The following is a 14,735-nucleotide window of genomic DNA, read 5'->3' on the forward strand; positions in this document are numbered from 1 at the left end:
CATTGCTCTGGGGTCGGTGTGGAGCAGAATGAAAGCACACAGCCAGGCCAGCAGCAGCAAGAGGAGCTCTGGGCACAGCCCCAAGTACCCGGGCAAGGACAGGGCCAGGGGAGCCCTGGGTCTCTCAGTTTACCCTGCCTGGAGCTGCAAAGTGTGACACAAGCAGCTTTAACCAAGCAGGTTGCCTTGCCCTATGCCTATTTGCTGGAGAAAAACACTGGCAGGAAGAATTTGTTTTCTTTCACACCACAGTTCAGTTCGGTGGACACTCAGCCCCTGCCTTTAGGACCCTCCTCTGGACACGGCCCAGGCTTGAGTGAGCTTCTGGCCTGCAGTTGCCCAGCCTTTATCCCTGCGGGCACAAGCAGGAAGGCCTGAGGAGAGCCCTGGCACGGAGACATCACGTGGGGTCTCTATCTGGTCCGGTCAGAGCAGGGCAGAGACAACGCTGTCCGTGGGCAACAAGGTGCGGCCACCGCTGTTTTTCTCCTAGTCCAGGCCATGCATTTCCTAAGCCCTAAATCTCCCAGCTTCCTTTTGTATTAATCTGTATCCTGAAAGTAACTTGAAATTAACATATGCAGGCAAACATATTTTCATTGAAAATATCTGAATTCATTGCACAAAGGTCCGTTTTCCTTGGAAAACATCTCTCCCGGCCAAGGTAAAAGGCAGGATAGACATGTTCTGCAGGAAGAGGTATAGCCGCAGAAATACCAAGCTGGAGTAACAAGCAGATTGAGAGATGATTATTGTGTTTTGGGAATGAATCACCACTTGTCTAAACTGTGGGGAGGTCAAAGGCATTTTTAATTTAGTGGATTAATCATCGATGTCTGAAATCCTTGCTCCTTCCTAGGAAATAATGCAGGAGGTTTGCACCCAGCTGTAAATCATGTCAGTGCTTGGGTTCATCTCTGAGAGGCCTGCGTCTTGGGCAAGTTGTAACTAATAATCTACCAGAGGAAGTGGCTTCCGGGAAGGGTTCTTTCAATGCAACTAAATTAGGACAGAATCCCAGATGGTCATAGATGGTGAGGTCCCAGATGATGGTGAGCTAAACCACATATGGGATCCTAACCCTGCTGCCAAAGAGCCAGGGAGCAGGACAACTCTAGGGAAAAGCAAACTCTATTTTATTCCTGGCCTAGGCATTTTCTCTGGGTCTTTATCTTCCCATCTGCACAATGGGCTGGAAGCTCTATGAAGGGTTCTCAGTTCTGACCATCTGTGTCTTCCAGCTATGGTTAAATATGGCCTGAGATAAATCTGAAACTTCCCTGATGTCTGCCCCTCCTTGTATCTCACACCACATGGTTTCCAAGCATTTCATACATACGGGACCTTATCAGTCCCACGAGGCAGGAAATGCACAGGTCTGCTCATTTATCTAAGACAGTGCACTCTATAGCCCAGACGTCATTCATGCCTTTCACCCGGGTCAGAGGTGCTGCACCGGCCCTGGCGTGGACAGCCCGGGCACGGTGTGCTTGTCTCCTGGACGTGCAGGCCACGGCAACGCCCTGCCGGTTGCTCACTCACAATCTTCTAAGCTCCCCAGAGAAGCTTGCTACGGTTCCACGCTGCCTGGGAGAGCAATGGTGGATCTGAGGCGGGTTCTGCCTTGGCTGGACCCAGAGACCCGTGGCAGCTCCTGGCACCAGGCTCCCTGCGGGGCACACTCCCCAGTGAACAGTGGCCGCTGGGGCCTCGGCTGCCCAGGGCGACTGGGCTATATGACTCACCCTTCACATCTGGATTCTTATCATCCGAGGAAGGCCCAGGCCTTTCCACACCATTCCCTTTGTTACATCCCTTTGTGGGATGTTTCAGGATTAGGTTATGTCTTTAGCATGACAGAGCGCAGGAGGGAGCTGGGGTGCTTTGAGGGGAGGGGACAACATGCATGGAGCCATTTACTAACCATTCACCTGCAGGACGTGGGTCTGGAACAGCTGCTCGTGGCCCAAGGCGTGGCAGGTGTAGTTACCCATGTGGATGGTGGTCACCTTGGTGATGTACAGGGAGTCATCCTCTCCGAAGTCCTGAAGAGAGAGGTGAGATTTGAGGAGGACAGCTAGTGACTCAGTTTCCCTGCTAGGGACCTCTTCAGGCAGGTAGGGCTGGGGCTAAGCTCTGGCCCCTCTCCCCTCCACTCTTACTTTTTCCATGTGGCTCTTGTCTTTTATGCAGGTCTTGCCTGCCTGGCATGCAGCTCTGATTATGGAGGGAGGGCCATGTTCAGATCAGGACCAGCAAACATTCTTAAAGAGCCAGCACCCCCACTTTGGGAGGCGTACTTTGGGAGAGACCATGCATGAGGCCGAGTGTGGCGGTGCATGCTTGTAATCCCTGCGCCTCAGAGTCGAGACAGGTGTATCAGGAATTCCAGGCCACCCTTGCCTGAATAACGAGCTCAAGGCCAGGCCAGCCAGGTCATTTCTAGAACAAATACCCAGTCATCCCTCCCGTCATCTTCCCTGTTCTCCGAGCTTCCTTCTCCCAGCTCTGTGCTGGGGTGGCAGGAGAGGGGCCCGCGGCCGCCACGCACGGACGGTCCGTGAGCAGCAGAGGTGTCCTGAGAATGTCGCTCCTGCCCCCTTTAGCAGCAGGGTGTCCCCTGCTCATACCCTACAGGGCCTGGCTTTTGGGGAGCTGAGGATATAGCTGGTTCAGTGCTTGCCTGGCATGCACAAGGCCTGGGTTCCGTGGTTCCCAGCATTGCCAAAACCAGGTGTGGTGGTGCCCACGTGTCATCCAAGCACTTGGAGGTAGAGGCAGGAACATCAGGAGTTCAAAGTCACTCTCAGCTACATCATAGCGAGCCTGGATCACATGAAACTATCTAAAAAAAATTTCTCCGAGGCTGGAGAGATGGCTCAGCAGTTAAGGAGCTTGCCTGCTAACCTTAATGACCTGGGTTCAATTCCCCAGTACGTGAAGCTAGTTGCACACAGTGCGCATGCATTTGGAGTTTGTTTGAGGCAGCTGGAGGCCCTAGCACATCCATTTTCTTTCTGCCTTTCTCTCTCTTTCATGCACGAATAAGTAAATAAAATATTAAAAAAAATCTTTTGGAGCTGGGCATGGTGGTACATGCCTTTAATCCCAGCACTCAGGAGGCAGAAGCAAGAGGGTCGCAGTGAGTTTGAGGCCAGCCTGGAACTACAGAGTGAGTTCCAGACCAGGCTGGGCTAGAGTGACACCCTGTTTTAAAAATATCAAAAAATAAAATTTACAAAAAATTCTTTTGGGCTAAACTAGCCCAAATGAGGGGACAAGGGAGTGGCATGGGGCAGGGTGGGGCAGGAAGGTTGATAGTGTAATCTACTCTGAGTTCAAATCAAGAAAAAATGGGCCAGAATGCCCCCAGTGGGCACCAACTTGGAGAGGGATATCAGAGCCCCTCTGCCCAAAGAGCCCCTCTGCACATCCCGTGGAAAGTCAGTACGAGAAAGAACACAGCAGAGAGCCGTGTGTCCTGTGTCGTAACAGAGCCACGAAGGGTATATCTGAGTTGCTTATGAGAAGTTAATAGCTGGTCAATGCTGGGACAACTATTTCCTGTCTAAGTTGTTTTCTGTTTCAAAATCCAAGTGTTGAGGAAAATACATTTTTCTTAAAGCCTGGTGATAGGAATGACAAGCCTTTTGAGAGAGGGCTGGGAGCTGAGTGAAGTCTCCCCAGTGACGTGGGTTGAAGGCAGTAGGCTTCTATTTGAAAATTTAACCTAAGTCTGATTTCTGTTACCATCGCCACCATGACCACCTCCATCCAAGCCACCATCCTCTCATCTGAGGAGCAGGAACCCCCATCTCTGCCTCCCTGTAGTCTCCTACCCCCACCCACACAACTCCCCACAGATCAGGCTTCTTCACAGGCCGCGTGGCGCATGTCCTCACCCGCACCCGGGCTGGAGTGACGGGACGGGTCATCCGGTCCCTCTGCCATCTTCCTCTCCGTTCCCACGCTTGTGCTAATCTGCTAGCCAGCGCCCAGCTCAGGAAGGGTCCACTTGTTGCCCCTCCTCCCGTGAAGCCACCATTGGTCTCCAGGTGTGCTCAAAAGTGCCCCGGCTCCCCGCCCCCACAATCCTGCCTCTCTGGCCCACTTTCCTTCTCTACGTGGCACTGGCTGTCCTTCAGCACACCACGCATGTCACTTCACTCATCCTCTCCTCCCGCTGTTAGAACTCAGCTCCTTGCCGGTGAAGAGGATCTCTGGGCTCTGTGGCCGGTGTTGTGTCCTCAGAGCTGAGCGCAAGACCTGGCACCCAGTGGCATTTGTTGACAAATGTGTGGACAGTGTCTGACTCTGGTTCAGTGGTTTGAGAATCTAGCCACCCGCCTCGTTCTTTCCCATCTACGCCCAAATATTTTTCAGTCATGTGGGATTAGGATGGGGTGTCTGGCAGGGAGGTAGAGGATTGGTCTCAGGTCTTGCTACCCCTCCCCACACTTCCGCTCTCCACGGCGGCCCGCAGGGGACTCTGGCCTCCCACGCATTCTGCAGGGCAGCCGAGGCGGACCCACGCCTCATCTTGGCGCAGCGGTAGAGATGGGAAACCCCCCTCCCACAGCATCCCAGACCCCACCCATGACTCACATGACCCTGTGCTTCTCTTAACATGTCCCGTACGTGTCCTGGGCCCCGAGGAAAGCATGCCACTTGGGTGAGAGTGGGGAGTCAGGCGTGGGGAGCTGCGCCAGTCCTGTGAGGACGCAACGGCAGCTGCTTCGAGCACCTCTGTTCGCACTGGGCCCATTACCAGCCCGTGGCGTAGGCTCTGGGCAGAACCTGCCTCTGTAATAAATAAAATAACGCCTCCAGGCTAAAACAATGGGCATCATATAATTATAGAACAAAGTGCATATTGTTTTCTGGATATGAATACTGGCTACAGAAATCAAATTTACTTCATTGGATCTGAGAGAATTACTTTAAAAATTGATTTATGTAGAACTAACCTTGCAATCTTTCCTCTTCTGAATGCTCTTTGGAATGAGTCTGAATACTGCTATCAATGCTTGATTGCATCTCTGTAATTGTTTTTTTTTTTTTTTAATGGATAGCTCTTTTTTTCCCTCTGATGCATTGAAATGTATTAGCAAAATCAAAGTTCCTTCCAGAAATAAACAGATGCCAGATTAGATCATTCTTTGTATGGGTGCATATCCATTTTTTTTTGGGAAAGAGACAATTTTACATAAAGACATGGCGTTTGTCTTTTTAAAAAGCCATTTTCCGAGTATTTTCCCTTATTGAAGAAAGCCATTAAATGAGACTTAACTATTAAGCAATAGTTAGGCAGAAGGAAGGCTGACCTAGTGACATGAGAGTCCCACGTGAGAGTCACTAAGACAATGAGCCGCTGAGGCTGAGGTGTTTGGTGACTCAGCATTAATCACATGACTCCAGTGTGATCCTGGAGCTCCGGTTAATAACAGTATCGCCAATGTTACAAACTGAAGCTTAGCTTAGAACCATATATTCAGAGCTTTTCAAACCCTTGGTTCTCTTTGGGGAGGATGGTGTCATAGGTCTCTCATCCCACACTGGTTTAATTCCAGTCCTAAACATCTCGGGCTAGAGGGGTGGCTTAGCAGTTCCGGCTGGCATTTGTCTGCAAAGTCAAAGGACCCAGTTTGATTCTCCAGGACCCACGTAAGCCAGATGCACAAGGGGGCACACGAGTTCATTTGTATTGGCATGCCCATTCTCTCTCTCTCTTTCTCCCTGTCAAATAAATAAATAAATAAATAAATAAATAAAAACATCATATTAACAAAAATCTCACTTATCCTGGCCTACACAGTCAGGCACTGAGGTCCTCACACTGAATAACATGTGTCACCTTAGGGGTGGCCAATCCCCAGAGATTTTTGTATGACATGAACAGATATGTCCACCCTCCAGGCCAAGTGGGGAATCCCACAGGTGCCTTAGCCTGCCTGGCTTCACATGAGCTCCTTTGCTGGATTCCCAACACCCCATCAGGCAGACGAGGCACTTGTATTGTCCACAACTTACAGGTCAGGACTTGGTAGCAATGCAGCTGCCAGGCTTCCCATCTCTCCCACACACCCCATGACTGGCTTATGTAGTGCTGGGGTCAAACCCAGGGCTCGACCACGGAGCTACACCCTGGACAGCAGCAGACAACATCCCTATTAGTCTGAACTTATCCAAAGCTGGAAAAGGTGGGACATTTAGATGGCACGAGGGTCTTGAACCCAAGCTAGAGAGAACTGGTCCCAGCTTTTAAGTGTTTCACACATAGTGTTTTCCAAGAGTTTAAAACAAAATGTACCCAGTCGTGTAATGAGATGACTTTAATGCAGAGCCAACAACGAGTGTCTGTCGCGCGGCAAACAGCTCTCCATGCTAATCAGGCGTCTCTCATCTCTCTACAATGGATTCATGACTAGTTCATATAAAGACAATAAAAATTAAATGAGTCATGAGCGGCTAAATCATTTTCTTTTGGTCTTTTTAAGAACTCGCTTCCAAAGAAGCCTGCACAGAGAGCATATGCTTCATTAGAAATATTTGTTCTCGCTTTTCCACCATTTAGGCATGGGGGAAAGGGAACCTTTTAACACAACCTCCAAACAATGACATAGATACTTTCTTCTAATGGACTTTTAACTCTGGCTGTCGATATTTGAAAGCTCCAGATAGCGAGATTCAATGAAACACACACACACACACACACACACACACACAAAAGAAAAAAAACCAAACAGACAACAAACTCACAACAAAAAGGAGAGAGGCTCTTTCAAGTTATTTGAAATATACTGAGTGTGGTAGATCTATTAATTTTATGAACGATGAGGAATGGGCGTGACTCAGTGGAAAAGTGTCCTAAGTTTGATACCTTCCCCGTACCGCACCACGGCCCCTGGCTCATGTGCATGAGAAAAATGTTTCTTCTCTGAGAAGATTCTGTCCAGATGGTTCCACATGCTGGTCTTGGAGTACTGCTCCTCTTCCTTGCTGGAGCTAAAGGCCAGTGGCTAGTGACCCGGCACCTTACACACGGCTCCACAGCTAAGCTGTGGGTCCGGAAGCTACAGTGGGTCTCAGGAGGAGGGTAGAAACAGCCCTAGGGCATGGCCATGACGACACCAGCTTCTAGGATAGTGCCCTGTGAGCCAGGAGCCCCAAGAGTGCCTCTGGGTGGCAGGATGGCTGCAGGCCCCTGCAAGCTCTTCCACTCCTCTGAGCTCTTACCCTCACCTGTTTTATGCAGTAGTGGGAAACCATGAGGTGGCCCTGGGAACAGACTGGCATAGCGCCCCGTGGGCGTGGCTGGGTACCAGTAATCCACACAATAGCAGAACATTCACAGTGGCGCCTGAGATGCTCTGTTTGTTTTGGCCCTGCCTGGGTAGATTCTCGTTACCCCTAGGGCGATAAGGGGAATGAGGAAAGAGTCTTGGGGAAGAGGGCAGGTGACGTCATTGAGGCAGTGACACACAGACCCGGTTGGGGGATGGTCTGTCGCTCTGCCCTGAATGCTGCCTGGCCTGGGTGGCTAGAGAGCCAGAGAACTGACTCCTAGCATGGGTCTGAAAGCTTGGTTTCTGCAGAAAGTGAGGCACCACCCCAAGCCCCAAGACTCCCAGTGTGGGGTCTGGAAGAGGGGAGGACTGTGTGGCCTGAGATAGGTCCCAACTTAGACCTTAACAGCCTGGCTCTGAGTCCTCAGGAGATCGGGGATAGAGGAGGAACTGGCTAGGGAAGGGTGAGGCATGGCTGTGCTCAGTAGACCAGGTAAGAAAGCAAGATGAGGGCTGGAGAGGTGGCTTAGCAGTTAAGGCGCTTGCCTGCACAGCCAAAGGACACAGGTTCAATTCCCCAGTACCTACACAAAGCCAGATGTGCAAGGAGGCACACGTGCCTGGAGTTTGTTTGCAGTGGCTAGAGGCCCTGGCAAACCCATTCTCTCTCTCTCTCTCTTTCTCTCAAGCAAAATAAATAAATAAATAAAATATTTTAAAAAATATAAGAAGGCAGATGCATATTTGAGACTGTGGCATTCCTGGCTTCTGTGCAGGACCCGAACATCCCATAGGGTCCAAAGTATCTTCCTTATTACAGTGCTGAGTGACCCCAGGGTCAGGAGAGACCCAAGAGATTAACCTGCTCCCCTTTCTGATGGGATACTCGGGTGGAACACAGCTTCCTGAGATAGCCTCGTGTCTGGTCAGAACACACTTCCCATGGGCTCAGGTTGTGGGGAGATGCCTGTGTAACATCGTATACCTGTCTTTCACACAGTGCTTGTGTGGACAGAGCAGAGCCAGGCAATCTGATCACTGGTTTCTGGTGCCTGCTATGGGAGGGCATTGGGGATGCCAGAGAGCAGGGGCTAAGGCTAGGGGCCAGGCCACGCCTCCTCTTCAGGCTTTTTCACTCATGAACGTGGGCATATTCCTGGGCAGCGTTGCCACAAGGACAGTTTCTGGGGTGGGAGCAGTGGCCCTGAGTCCTTGAGGGCTGAGGTAAGTAGAGCACAGGTCACGTCTGAAGCTTGTTGAGACCCATGGCTGCTCCGGTACAGGAACTGGCAGGAAAGACCAGCCTTGCAGGCTGCTGGTTACTGGTTTTGGGCGACAGGCTGGAAGGGAACCCGGGGATTTCTCATCAAGCAAACAGGGCGTCAGGAGCCTCTGTGCCTGGGGCGGTGCCTTGTTGTTGAGGACTAATGTGGGTTTGGATTTCTCTCCCATAAACTGGGTGGGGTGGAGGTGCAGTCTCTCAAGTGCCGAGTGCTGGCTTGGTGTCCTCAGGAGGCAGCTGATGTCCAGGCTGGATTTCCTGGCAACCTTAAGGAGGTGACAGTAATTTGGATGAACCATGTCATATGGAGGGAGCTTCAGGCAGGAGCCACCCTAATATGCACCGGGAAAAGCCGGAGAGGAAGGCTGGAGAGATGGCTTAGCAGTTAAGGCCAGCAAAGCCAAAGGACCCTGGTTTGATTCCCCAATACACTCATAAAATCAGATGCACAAGATACCACATGCATCTGGAGTTTGTTTGCAGCCCTGGTACCCCATTCTCGCTCACATAAATAAATAGCTAAATAAATGAAGCAAGCGAGCTGGGGGAGAGGAAGACCGAAGAGCAGCAGCAGACTTCCCTCATTCTGGGACCCACACTGTTTGGGCTCCTTCTTGGAGACATGTTTAATTGTTTAATTTTGGGCTGGAAGGGGGACTGGGGCTTCTGCCACAGCCATGTTTAACTGTCATTCCTTGACCAAAGGTCCATGGTTCTGGGAGCTGAAGAGATGGCTCTGTGGTTCTGGGTTTAGATCCTTAGCACACATGTAAAATGCCAGGCAGGGTGACATGCCTGGAATCTCAGCATGGAGAGGTAAAGGCAGGTGGATCCCCAGTTTCGGCTGGGGAGCTAGTATTGCCAAGTCAGTGAGCTCTAGGTTTAGTGTGGGTCCTTGCCTCAATAAACAAGGTGACTTAGGGAGACTTCCAGTGTCGGCCCCTAGCTTCCACATGCATGTGCACATGGGTGCATGAGCACCTCCACACACACATGTGCCCACGATGCAATTGAACACACATATACATATACGCACCATATACACATAGAAAAAAAATCCAGGGCTGGAGGGATGGCTTAGCGGTTAAGGTGTTTGCCTGCAAAGCCAAAGGATCCTGGCTTGATTCTCCAGGACCCATGTCAGCCAGATGCACAAGGGGCGCATGCGTCTGGAGTTTGTTTGCAATGGCTGGAGGCCCTGGTGTGCCCATTCTTTCTTTCTATCTCTCACTGTCTGCCTCTTTCTCTCTTAAATAAATAAATACATATATTAAAAAAGAAAAAGAATCCATGGTTTCCCCTTTCCCGGGGGTGGGGGGAAGAGCCAAGACTGTATTAATACTCAAGGCACTTGGTGTCCTGGCTTCAGGAGCCTCTCTACTCCTCCTTGGCTTCTCTCTGTTCCCTGAAAACCCATCCCGAGGAGCAGTGGCCCATGGCCCTTGGAACAGGTGTGTGCAGAAGTCTTGCCCCACTGGATGCTGGGAACGGTGGGATTTGCTCCGGGCTCCGGCTGAGGGGCACTTAGTAAGAGTATCAAGGCGGAGACGAGTCCCGCGTTAGCCACCTGGACGGGCCTGCTTGCGACCAGGTGATCCATAAGCGCCTCTGACAGCAGCGGAGCTCGAGCAGCCCCAGCAGCTCCCCATCGTCTGCCTCGGGGCTGGAGGGGAGCATTTGCTTTCTGATCAAATATTACTCTGGTGCTCAAGGCATCTTTGATGTTTGCAAGTCAGAAAAGTTTAATTACATGTGTCATTAGGATGGCATTCTATAATAGCTCTGTGACTGAATTCATTAACAGAATTCTTAACAGATAAGACAAGACAAATTAATATTTTGTTGCCCATGAAAGCGTCTCATTAAGAGAGTAGTGAAAAAGTGATTAATATTTTCTTGCCAATCAAGATGTCTCATACAAATGACAAAGAAAGGAGGCCCGCACCTCTTGCGTTCTCCATGCTCCCCGCAGTGGCTTTGGAAGACTGATTCTCTTCCCCTGTGTGAAGCCACGTTGGGAAACCAGGCGCTAATTGCAACGTGGGCTCGTTGCAGAGAGCCAAGGCAGGAGCTACGATGCATAGGATGCGGGGCTGTGGGAGCTTATAAAACCCCAGAATCACTGCTTTACCAGGACTGGCCACCTGGGTTGTTCTACCCTGGCCAAATTATGCTTCAAGAGTGCCCCAGTGGGGCTGGAGAGATGGATCAGTGGTTAAGTGCTTGCCCGTGAAGCCTAAGGGCCCCGGTTCGAGGCTTGATTCCCCAGGACTCACGTTAGCCAGATGCACAAGGGGCACATGCGTCTGGAGTTCCTTTGCAGTGGCTAGAGGCTCTGGCTTGCCCATCCTCTATCTATCTATCTGCCTCTCTCTCTCTCTCTCTCTGTTTCTCTCAAATAAAAAAATGAAAGTGCCCCAGTGAGACAGGCATGCTGTCGAATACCTTTAATGCCAGCACTTGGGAGGCAGAGGTAGGAGGATCACTGTGAGTTCGAGAACAGCCTGGGACTACAGATTGAGTTTCCAGGTTGGCCTGGGCTAGAGTGAGACCCTACCTCAAAAAGTCAAAACAAAAACAACGTCCCATTGAGTCTCAGAACGCATCGAAGTGCTGAGAATAAGTGACTATTGGGTGCTCAGCACTAAACGGGACTTGACATCACCCCTCCCTGAGGCTCAGGGGAGCACGAGATGGAGGATTGGGAGGAGTGCCGAGGAACACTGTCGTTTGGACACAACAGCCATTTGCTCCGTGAACTCACAGCAGCGGTGGCCACCTGCGTAAGATCTGCTCCACAGTGGGCCTGTCAGCATTCCATGATGGGCGATGGAGGGGCCATGAAGCCCTCCACCTTGCTCAACAACTACTGGACGTTAGTGGTTTCTGGGGGAGGGAGGGTCATGGTTTTTAGTAGTGTTGTCACTGGTAAGTTTCCCTGTGCTCCTGAGAATAACCTGCCACCCATGCCAGCAACCCCAATAAAACTCAGTGACACCCCCCCACACCCCATCAAGGTAGACATGGGGCTATGGAGTATAAGAAGGAGTTTGGTGGGAGGCGGAGGAGATGAGATAATGGGCATGGTATATGATATATGCTTGTATGAAAATTGTCAAAAATAAATCTTCTAAGGGGCAGGAGAGATGGCTTAGTGGTTAAGCGCTTGCTTGTGAAGCCTAAGGACCCCGGTTCCAGGCTCTGTTCCCCAGACCCACGTTAGCCAGATGCACAAGGGGGCGCACATGTCTGGAGTTCGTTTGCAGCAGCTGGAGGCCCTGGCACACCCATCCTCTCTCTCTGTCTCTCTGCCTCTTTCTCTCTCAAGTAAATAAATTAATAAAATAAAACATCTCATTAAAAAATCTTTAAAAATGCTCTGTGGGGCAGGAGAGATGGCTTATCAGTTAAGGCACTTGCCTGTGAAGCCTAAAGGGTCTGGGTTTGATTCCCCAGTACCCACGTAAGCCAGATGTATTAGGTGGCACATGCAAGATGTTCGTATAGTAAAGTTCATGATACAAACACATGCCCTGTGCCTCTGGGGGACCAGGCTCTCTCTCTCTCTCTCGCTCTCATTCTGGCCTAACTTCCTCCCAGGTACGACCTCCTTGCTGTCTTCAGAGTGGGGCTGTCGTTGAGGAAATCCTCTGGATGCCAGAGCTGAGCTCAGTGCTTCCCGGACACAGTTTAATACTGATCGTGGCAATAACAGTGATAGAGTTATACATCTTCTCACTTCATCCTTGGCAGAAGGAAGTATTATCATTTATATCCATTTCACATATGAGGGAAATTGAGGCGTGGGGTCCTTCCCAAGGTTGCTCAATGGCTAGGTGGCAGAACAGAGACTTGAACCCATGTTCCTTTGAATTCAAAGCTGTGTTCTTCACCAGCAGGCTGTATTTCCCTCTGTGAGACAGGGGGCGGCAGGCACATCATGTGCACTTTACTCTTGTTTGCATTTAAGGTCTTGTGGGGTGGGTGCTGTCCTGCACCCTCGCCTGGGGGATTCAGAGAACTGTGGGCTCCCTGCCTACTTGCAGACTACCAACTCAACCACGAGCAAGAGTTTCCTGGGAGGTAACAAGGGGCCATTAATCTCTGGTTGCACCCACAATTATCCAAATTGCTAACCTGATTGAGAAAAAGGAGAAATGCAATTGAGTTAGCGCTGGAGGCATGTTTGGGTAATTTAATTAACTGATGGCAAGTACATTAAAAAGAGTTTGCCTCTGCTTTTATTTCTGATGTGTTTAAATAGAGCTCCAAGTAGTGTATGGTGGTCAGTCAGTCACAAGGGACCCCGGACTAGCCTGGAACCAAGCAGTGGTCAAAGGCCTTTGCAAGCGAATGTGCACCGAAAGAGCTTTTGCACACATAAACCCATGCACCCCCCTCCCCCATCATCACACAAAACCTTTTGCTGAGGTCTCAGACCAGCCCTGTGCATCTCACGCCTAGAGTACAAAGGACTCTGCCCCCGAGCATCTGCCCAGCACCTGCCAGAGTGGGGCTGCTTTGGCATTTGGAGATGGCCAGGGCAGGATGCCAGCTGTCCACGCTGGGGGTGGGGAGGAAACAACCCTGCCCTACGTGATAAGAGTCGGGGAAGATACCCCTTGGCCTTCTGCGCCAGGGCAGAACCTCCAGAGCGGCCCTCTCTTTGCAGCTGTTCCCCCACGGTCGGCTGGCCCGGTGCGTTGAAAAGAGCGTCGAGGCTTGAGGGCAGCTCCTGCGCTCTCACCCCGCAAAGTGGCCTCAGCCTCAGCCTCAGCCTCAGTGGGAACCCCGAGGTCACAGGATCTCGAGGCTAGAGTGTTGTGGAGCGCAGGCCCTGCTTACCCATGCACAGCCCTCCGTCCATCCTGTAGCCTGTCCGAGGAGCCCAGGCTGGTCTCCTCTGGGGATGGCAGCCCCACTCCTTGGGGCCACGTGGCTTGGCCGCTCTGTTTCAGCGCCGATGTCACCTCCTTACAGATGTGCGCACCTGACCCCTCGGCCCTTGAGGGCTCCTTTTCTGTGCCAAGCGTTCTACAGACGTGCTGCCTACGGTTGTTGCTGTGGACAAGAGTCAAGGAGACCAGGGTGGCCCCCTCCTCTGGCTAAAACTTACAGATGCACCTGCTCTCCTAGCAGCTCACTCTGGGCGGCGTCACTGACTTCAACCTCAAGGCAGCCGTGGCAAACCTCTGCCAAAGCTGGAGCAGTACATGGACTTGATGCAGTCCACGTCTTCAAGTCCAGGGGGAGGGCTGCTGGCACTGCTTGGCTCACAGACCAAGTCACCAAGGCTTTTCAGGCTGAGGGAGTCCTCGAAGTCACCGAGGTGAGCCGGGTGATGTTAGGGTCTCAGCCTAGCTACCTGGATACCAGAGGACAGAAGCATCCCTTGTTGGCCATGTCAGGCTGTGTGAGCTCGGCTGCTGCCTTCTGCCCAAGAGTGTCATTCAAACCATACACTCCACACCCCTTACTCAACAAGGAAGCTTCTCCTGGCCTCACTTGGTTTCTCTCTGCTTCTTCACCTGTCCCTTGTCCTCCTGCCAACCAGCCCCATTTTCTTAACCTCTTTCCTCTACAGGCATCACTTACCTGTGCCCCTACCCTACCCAGCTGTAGGACCAGAGCCCTCTGGCTGGCAGCTCTCCCTTACCCCTAGGCCTCTTGCTCGGCTGTGTCCTCTGACAGCTTGTGATCCATCCTCCCAGGGGCTGCGCGTGCGCACACAGTCAGTTCCACTCTGGGTTCCGGGCTCAGGGACTTTGCTGAGGCAGATCACGGCCAGGGGCCTCTTGCCTTACCCACATACCTCCTCAGCCAGTGGCCCCTGTCCTTAGCTTGGGTACAACTACCAGGCTGATGGCTGCCATCACCCTGCCATCCGCACACACAGGGGTTTGCATCTTGCGTGTGTTTGCATGTATATTCACGTATGTTCATATATGTCCATGTAGACATGTGTGCATGAGCATGTGGAGGCTGGAGGTCGATATTGGCTGTCTTCCTTCATCCCTCACTTAACTGTGAGACAGACAGGGTCTGTCATGGAACCCAGAGCTCAAATGGGCTACACAAGCCAGCCAGACCAGCTCCGGGAACCCTCTTGTCTCTGCTTCCCCATTGCTTGGATTACAGGCTCATGCCACCATGCCCTGCATTTTAAG

General features: G+C 51.5%; 1 protein-coding gene across 2 annotated transcripts in view; it reads right to left on the reverse strand.

Annotated features, from left to right (window-relative positions):
• Fstl4 (follistatin like 4) overlaps positions 1-14,735 on the reverse strand; it is a 448,062-nt gene that overhangs the window by 32,688 nt on the left and 400,639 nt on the right. For both annotated transcript variants that reach the window (XM_004666513.2, XM_045153541.1), the window contains exon 8: positions 1,925-2,045. In XM_004666513.2, coding sequence (XP_004666570.2) covers positions 1,925-2,045 — 121 coding nt within the window. The remainder of the gene's footprint in view (positions 1-1,924; positions 2,046-14,735) is intronic.

This window comes from Jaculus jaculus, chromosome 6 (assembly GCF_020740685.1).
Source record: "Jaculus jaculus isolate mJacJac1 chromosome 6, mJacJac1.mat.Y.cur, whole genome shotgun sequence".
NCBI classification, from domain to species: domain Eukaryota; kingdom Metazoa; phylum Chordata; class Mammalia; order Rodentia; family Dipodidae; genus Jaculus; species Jaculus jaculus.